Here is an 8850-nt window from a genome sequence, read left to right on the forward strand (position 1 = left end):
GGCAGATCCTCACCCGGAAGAGAGGCAGAGGCCCCCAGCCGGGGCAGGGGCTCACAAGAAGCGGAAGCTCTCTTGCTGACCCTGAGAGGAAGAAAGGAAGTGCTAACGCAAGTTCAGCCAGGTCCATCTGCAGGGTCTGGGACATCCACATCTTCCTTGTTAAAAAGGAGGCATAGGCTGGGAAGGAAGCTGACCTCTACCTTCAGATTGGCAGGCTCCTCTAGAAGCCATCAGAAGGCATGAAAATCCCAAGAGCTCACTTCAGAATCACCAGGTGAACCTGAACCTGGAGCCAGAGTCCCAGAACAGACTAGCCGTTCCTCTATAGGACACCTCCCTTGGGGGTGGGACATTTGGTCCAGAGGGCCTCCAGGACTTCCCCATCGGTAGCCCAGGTCAGTAGTTGCCACATCACGGCTGCCTCCCTTTCTTCCAGTTCAACCAGCCCTGACAGCTCCCAAGCCTTGAGTCACAGAGAGTTGGGAGCCACTCTGCTCACAAACAGCGTCGTAGAACTACTGCAGGTAGGAGAGCTGATTGGTCACGGACTAGGGAATATATTTCTGGTAGAAGGGACCAGGGAACTCTGCCTTTCCTGGAGCCCTGGGAAGCAGCATGACGCATTGTAGAACCTCAGAGCTGAGGTCTGCATCTTCAGATAGCTGGCACTGTATCAAAGCACTTTTTATAATAAGCATGCTCTATATCTGCATGGTCTAATATGGAAGCCACTGGTCACCTGTGGCCACTGAGCCCTTGAAATGTAGCAGCGACAGCCACTTTAGTATATTTATTTATTTATTTATTTATTTATTTATTTATTTTTGTGTGTATGTGTGCGTGCCGTGGGATACTAGTGAAGGTCAGAGGATAGTTTCATGGAGTCAGTTCTTCACCTGGGATCTGAGAATCCAACCCAGGTCACCTGATGAACAGCAAGTGCTTTTGCCGACAGAACCATCTCCCCAGCTTCCAATGAAGTGAATTCTAGTCTATCTCAGCTGCTTTTCATTTAGAGAGTTAAATGGCCCGAAGCTACAATTCTGGGCAGGAAAGACCTGAAACAAACCAGTGTCTTCCAGGAGAGCAACAAGGTCCAGAGAGAGACGGTGCTTTTACCCTGATCCCCGAGGGCAGGACCGAGATTAGAACTCTTTTTTTTTTTTTTTTAAGAAACAAAACTATGTGGCCTAGGCTACATAATAAGACAAAACAAAATTTAAAAAAAAAAAAAGAAAGAAAGAAAGAAAGAAAGAAAGAAAGAAAGAAAGAAAGAAAAAAAAACAAAACAGAAGTGTGTGGTTGAGAAATGCCCAATCTGGGTTCATTTCCCACCCCAGTGGTAATTTGTCTGGGACAGAGCAGTTACCTATGGAGCTAGGAAACCTGAGGCTGGCTGAGGCCAGGACCCTGCTCCTCCCGGCATTTGATAAATGAAAACGTAAGAGCAGACTTTAATATCCATTTTAAAATGTTTACCGCCCAGTTCAGCTGTGTCACTCAAGGTAAGTTGCCTAACCCCCAGGGACTCCATTTCCTCATCCAGAACATGCCGACTTCATTAATGTGAGGGTTGAAAGACAGGATAGATGGTAGACCCCCTTTGCCTGTGAGGCGGCAAGCCAGTCAGCCATCCAGATTACAACCAGATGACAACTAATAAGAAAGCCATTATCCAGGTCAGAGCATGTGAAGGTGCCTACAGGAGTTAGCCCTGAAAACTAGGTAGGCTTTCTTCTCTCCCTGACTCATTGTCTGGGGATGTGATGGGAGAGGCCAGTCACCTGTAGATACACTACTTCAGTTCTAAGAATCACAGTATAAGCTATCTCTGTGGTTGGTGTGTGCATTTGTGTGCGTGTGACACGTAGCTACCACACAACCCATGGGTTGTGATCCTTTCACTAACAGGTTTTAGCATCCACTGGCCCAGACCAGATAAACACTAAGGAGTGATTGATTGCTGAAACTGGACTCAAAGATCCTTCCCCTAGGGTAGACCACTTCAGTGACTGCGACCCAGTGTGTGTACTCTCTACTCTGGGATACAGGCTAAACAGAGCTGGTAGAATTTCAACATTGTCCCCTGGGCACTTCGGGAAGGGAGCAGATAATGGATCTTCGTGACTCTACCTTTAGTAATCCTGTCCTTTGTAAACCACTAGGAAAGGTGGCAAGATACATTCCTGGTGTCAAGTTGTCAAAATGTGTCAATACTGGGTCGGGATTTTCACTTTTACCAAAAGGCTGTTTTCATAGGAGAGGGGGTTGGCTCCCAGGGTGGGTCCGCAATGCCCTGGAACTGAAACCCTCAACCTGCTGCCAAGTCTGTGAGCCAAGAAAGCACAGCAACACCCAAAACTGGACACATGGTTGGCACAGGAGGCTGGGAGAAAAGCAAAAGAGGAGGGAGGGAGGGAGGGAGGGAGGGAGGGAGGGAGGGAGGGAGGGAGGGAGGGAGGGAGGGAGGGAGGGGGGAAGGAGGGTTGAAGCCCCATGGAGAGGGGGGGTGAAGCCGCTCAGAGGTACTTAGCAAGGCAAAGAGGAAGAGTCTGGGTACTTTTGAACTGTTTAGGGGAGAGGGAAAACAAGCAGCTTGCAGTCCAGGGAGGAAAGTGGCTGAAAGTGCCAGGATCTTAAGAGCCCAGCTCAGCTGCCACACTTGAATCAGAAAGAGCAATGGTTCAGCCAAATGGCAAGATAGAACCACCTGGGCTGGCTGGAAGCGGGAGAATCAGACGCTCAGCTGCAGGAGCCAGAGGCTTGGGGATCATAGCAAAGAAGAGAGAGCTGTGGTCCTGAGCAAGCCCCTTCCTCTGTCTGGGCCTGTTTCCTCCCCCACTGAGACCTGGAAAGATAGGCTAGAAAATCTCATCAGGTCACTTCCCAGTACGAACTCTCTAAATCCATAAGATGACTCCATCCGTGGGCGCTGGGCTGAGAATTCATACTTAAAACATCAAACTCATCTCACGCCCTCGGGAGCTCCTCCCCCTCTTGAGCAATCTAACCCATCCCTCACTTCCTCTAAAGAATTTCACTGCTCTTCATGGATCATAGCTGCCTACCTTAGGTGTCCCACAGGTGAAAAGCCAGCATCCCGGTGAGTCTGGAACACCCCCTACCACCACCTAGAATCTTCTCTCTGTGTCACCGGACCTGACCATGAGTATGCCCCTCCTTCCTGGCTTGACTCCTAAACATTATGCCTCCTTAGCACAGAGGAAGGGCTTCTGACCTCCTTTCTGTCACCTTTCAGTAGTTCTGCTTAGAACTACTTGCAATTCAGCCCCTACCCTTGGCCTGCCATCTTTCCAAGCCTGCCTACCCTCCTTGCCTAGGCTGCAGTTGGGTCTGGAGATAGGTGTACCAGGCACTGAGGACTCTCACACCTGTGCGGCACTTACGGGCTGTATTTCTAAAGAGGATGACAATTGGGGTCATGGTACAATGACTTAGTTTTCTGTTGTTGAAATGTTTCCCAGCCCTGGAGCTTCTGGGCTAATGTAAATTCCAAGGAGCTGGTACTTCCATTCAATCCAGGAACTCCTACTTCATCACAGAGGACATGACAGGGCCCTCAGTTGAAGATGTTTCCTCTGCCATTCCAGCAATAGCTATTTGGTTCATTTGCAGCTTAAGGGATAGCAAAAAGATGGTGGTGTCCAAGCTTGCATGCTTGACTGAAAGGTGATTCAAGATCTTAGATCTATGGGGTTGTGACTCTGTGGCAGAGTGTGCACTTAGCGTGTGCAGGGCCAATCTTCGGGAAGCATGATAAAGCAAAATGCTTTGGAGTGAGCATATCTAATATAATAGGGACGATCTTCCATCAGTAAACTAAAGGCAGCGGGTGGCGTGGACAAACTAATGACATGAAATCCCACTGCACCACAACAGCCCTGTGGTCGCAGACTGTTTACTGGACCTTGTGGGTCTCATCATCCATCCCACCAGCAAATACGAGCTAATTATAGCACTTGTGATGACTGAGGGAAATCTTGCACAAAGCAGATCTCAACTGTCATCTTCCATCCTTTCCTCTGTGCCTTCAGCCATGAATGCATTCCTTTCAGAGATTAGTATGTTAAAATGCAAACATCAACTCTTGTCCCCTTGCCCGTGGCTGTGCATTGCTGGTCCCTCTTGGCCCTCTCCTCAGAGTCCACCTTCCATCCTGGCCTGCATGGTCTCCCTGTAGAACACTGAACCTGCCTTTGCTGCCTGGGCAGCCCTCACAGTCCTGCATTTTACCTGAATTCCACAATCTTGCTACCTGCCGAATTCAAGTGCACAAGTTTGGGGAGCAAGCTTTTATCCAACCAGCCACTTCCCTAACTTCATTGTTTTGGTTTTCAAATTTGTTGTTGTTGTTATTGTTGTTGTTATTGTTGTTATTGTTGATGATGATGGTGATGGTGATGTTTTGAATGAGGTCTCATATAGGTCAAGATAGACTTGAACTGCTTTGTAGCTAAAGATGACTTTAAAGCCCTGATCTTCCTTCCTCCACCCCCAGTATGCTGAGTGCGGGGACTGCCAGCAGATGCCATCATACCTCGTTTATTCAGTTCTGGGAGCCCTACCTAGGACTTTGAGAATCTCAGGCTATCACCTGAGCTCCACCTCTGCCCATTTTTGTCATTTTCTTTACAATTATTTTTAACTTTTTATGTACATGGGTGTTTCACCTGCAAGTATGTAGGTTTACCCTGTGCATGCCTGGTACCTGAGGGGGACAGAAGATCCCTTGGAACTGGGGTTACAGAGAGTTGTTAGCTGCTGGGTGTGTGTTGAGAAACCAAGCCTGAGTACACTACAAGTGCAGCCAGTGCTCATAACCACTAAGTCATCTCTCCAGCCCCACTTTTTGTTACTATTATTATTATTGTTTTAATATTTGTATTTGTTTTGTAAGATTGTATACCTTTTTAATGTTTTACTAGCACATTTTAGCTATGCATATGAGTTTAATTATAAAATTTTCATATATATGTATATATACATATTTACATATGTGTATGTATACATGCGTATTTATATGTGTATATGTATATATACATATTTATATATGTATATGTGTATATATACTGTGTATAGCATATATGATATATTATATACACATATGTAAATCATATATAAACATATGGGTTTTTTGAAACAGGGTCTTAGTTGTCCTCAAACATGCTATGTAGCCAAGGATGTACAAATTATGTATATATCATATATACAAATTATATCTATACATATATAGAAGCAGAGTTGTATATATGTATATAATATATTCAAATTATATATGTCATATACAAATATTTGTATATATGTATATTATATATACAAATTATATATATACACACATATATAAATCATATATATACATATGCATATATAAATGTATGCATGTATAAAATTTGTACAGCCTTGGCTACTAGAATGTTTGAGGCCAACCAAGTCCCTGTTTCAAAAAACAATCTTGAAGAGAACTGTAGTTTTTATGCCCCACAAATGTCTCATTTATTATTTATTACTATTTTATCTCAAATGCTTACTGCTATCATTTACAAACTTGAAGGAAATAGTGTCTTCCTTGCAATATGCAAGCCAATGGAAAAATCCTCACGCCCCAGTTTCTTGGGGGGGGGGGATAGACAAGAATCAGGGTGGCTTTGCTGTGCAATAACCTTCATCTCTCCTCTATTGACAGGATTAAGTTTACCTCAAAGATGGGAGAATTCAAGGTGGATAAGTTCAACATTGAAGATTTCTTCAGTGGAGATCTTGATATTTTCAATTATAGCTCTGGCATGCCCTCTATTCTGCCAGATACTGTCCCATGCCACCCAGAGAACCTAGAAATCAACAGATATGCTGTGGTTGTAACATACGTCCTGGTGACTCTGCTGAGCCTTGTGGGGAACTCCTTGGTGATGCTGGTCATCTTATACAACCGGAGCACCTGCTCTGTCACCGATGTCTACCTGCTGAACCTAGCCATTGCTGACCTGTTCTTTGCCCTGACCTTGCCTGTCTGGGCTGCATCTAAAGTAAATGGATGGACTTTTGGTTCAACCCTGTGCAAGATATTCTCATACGTGAAGGAGGTTACCTTCTACAGCAGTGTTCTGCTGCTAGCCTGCATCAGCATGGACCGCTACCTGGCCATTGTACATGCCACAAGTACACTGATCCAGAAGAGACACTTGGTCAAGTTTGTGTGCATAGCCATGTGGTTACTATCAGTAATTCTGGCCCTGCCCATCTTAATTCTACGAAGTGCTGTTAAGGCAAACCTTCCTACCTTAGTCTGCTATGAGGATGTAGGTAACAATACATCCCATTTGAGGGTGGTACTGCGTATCCTGCCTCAGACTTTTGGCTTCCTTGTGCCGCTGCTCATCATGCTGTTCTGCTACGGGTTCACACTGCGCACCCTCTTTAAGGCCCACATGGGGCAAAAGCACCGGGCCATGCGGGTCATCTTCGCTGTCGTCCTTGTCTTCCTGCTCTGCTGGCTGCCCTACAACCTGGTTCTGTTCACAGACACCCTCATGAGAACCAAGCTGATCAAGGAGACCTGTGAGCGCCGCTATGACATTGACAAGGCCTTGAATGCTACGGAGATTCTTGGCTTCCTCCACAGCTGCCTTAACCCCATCATCTATGCCTTTATTGGCCAGAAATTTCGCCATGGACTTCTCAAGATCATGGCTACTTATGGCCTTGTCAGCAAGGAGTTCTTAGCCAAGGAAGGCAGGCCTTCTTTTGTTAGCTCGTCTTCAGCAAACACCTCTACTACCCTCTAAAGACTGTTCACCTAAATGGTGGCCCCTCAGGGTTCCTTCTTGTCTTTCAGCATGACTCATTACCAGAGACTGTGGTATTTGAATTGATGTAGCCCCTCCTCTACAGTTACAGGGAGAAAGAGGTCACGTTCTTAGCAGAGCCCCCATTGCAGAGTTTAGAACCCCCTATATTGGCTGTTCGCTCCCTTCCATCTTGGTATGCCTACTGATAGAGTTGGTCCCTCCTAACACTAGACCCCAAACACTCTTTTCTAAGAAGCACACGTTACAATTAGAGTGAGATACTGCCTCCTACCCATCAGAACAGCTAGCAGTAAAAGGAAGGGGTGGAGGAGAGAAAATGGCAAGTGACAATGAGGAAGTAGGAAAAGGGAACTCTTCACCTTACCAGTGGACATGTACCAGAGTCCCCTCACACAGGAACATAGCATAGCAGTTTTCCATTAAAAAAAATTAAATATAGAATTGGCACGTAATCCAGCAAGTCCATCTCTAAGTAGGGTACCCAAAAAAATTGATAGCCAGGGTTCAGACATTTGTATGCTGATACTCACAACAGCATTATTCATAACGAAAATGATGGCCAACAGATGAATGGGTAAGTTAAACAAGGTGTCTCTCCACAACAAAAGAGCGTCCACAATGAGAAGTGCCAAAAATAATCAAATAGTGTTGACTGGAGGCTGGGTGAGGAAGGGTGGGGAGTTCGTATGGAAGACACAGCTCCAGTTAGGGATGATGGGAAAGCCCTGAAGGTGAGCCCTGATCCCTGTGTAGTAGTGTGAATGCACTCATTGCCACTGTAACAAAAGTGTTCAAATGAAAGCTGAGTATTGCTCACTGGGAGAGTGCTTATTTAACATTTCTAAGAACTCAAGCTCAAATCCTAGCACCTCGACAAACAAACAAACCAAAAAAAAAAAAAAAAAAAAAAGCTAAAATGGTGATTTTTGTTATGTGTGTTTTACCTCACTTTACCAAAAATATAAAAATCTAAGTCTAAAAAAATATTATCCATCCCATAAACAACCACCAAACCCAGACACTATGGCAGATGCCAACAAGAACCTACTGAAAGGAGGCTGATATAGCTGTCTCCTGAGGGGCTCTGCCAGTGCCTGGAAAATACAGAAGTGGATGCTGACAATCATCCATTGGATGGAGCGCAAGGTCCCAAATGAAGAAGCTAGCGAAGGTATCTAAGGAGCTAAAGGGGTCTGAAGCCCCATAGGAGGAACATCAGTATGAACTAGCCAGTACCCGCCCCCCCAAGCTCCTTGGAACTAAACCACCAATCAAAGAAAACACATGGTGGAACTTGTGGCTCTAGCTGTATATGTAGCAGAGGATGGCCTAGTCAGTCATCAATGGAAGGAGAGACCCTTGGTCCTGTGAAGGCTCTATGCCTCAGTATAGGGGAATGCCAGGACCAGGAATGGGAGTGGGTAGGTTGGGGAGCAGGGGGAGAGGGAAGGGAATAGGGGATATTTGGAGGGGAAACTAGGAAAGGGGATAACATTTGAAATGTAAATAAAGAAAATATCTAATAAAAAATGTTCTTTAACCACTGAACCAATGCAGAACTATCTACCTTATAATTTCTTGTAAAGTGTGACTATTAAATGTCGTTTTAAAAAATATATAGACCACTTGTAGTTGGGTATTTATTTCAGTACTTCCAAGTAGACAGGCAATGGCAAGCAGAAGTCCTGGGTAAGAGTTTGTGTTGTTTTAATTGGTTGGGTTTTTTTTAGCATTCATACACACACACATACACACACCATGTTAACACATGTATGTAGGTCAGAGGACATCCCGATGGCAAGGGTCCTTACTTGCTGAACCATTTCACTGTCCCCAGAGTGAGATGAGGACAGAGCCCTGCCTGTCCCTACCTGTCCCTACCTGTCCCTACCTGTCCCTACCTGTCCCTGCCTGTCCCTGCCTGTCTGCCCACTTCATGCCCAGCCCATGTCCCCTTCAACTGAACATGGATCATTTGGAAGAAATGTGTGCTGGATTCCTCTGGTATTCCCACATTCTTGCA

General features: G+C 45.4%; 1 protein-coding gene across 1 annotated transcript; it reads left to right on the plus strand.

The window, feature by feature from the left end:
- Positions 1 to 468: 468 nt before the first annotated feature.
- On the plus strand, positions 469 to 8238 carry Cxcr2 (C-X-C motif chemokine receptor 2). The gene is made up of 2 exons (XM_085838341.1): positions 469 to 524; positions 5705 to 8238. The coding sequence occupies exon 2, from the start codon at positions 5724 to 5726 to the stop codon at positions 6801 to 6803; it is 1080 nt and encodes a 359-aa protein (XP_085694467.1). The 5' UTR covers positions 469 to 524; positions 5705 to 5723; the 3' UTR covers positions 6804 to 8238.
- The last annotated feature ends 612 nt before the right edge of the window (positions 8239 to 8850 follow it).

Source organism: Mus caroli, unplaced genomic scaffold, assembly GCF_978045245.1.
Source record: "Mus caroli unplaced genomic scaffold, Mus_caroli_1 scaffold_1, whole genome shotgun sequence".
Taxonomy (NCBI): domain Eukaryota; kingdom Metazoa; phylum Chordata; class Mammalia; order Rodentia; family Muridae; genus Mus; species Mus caroli.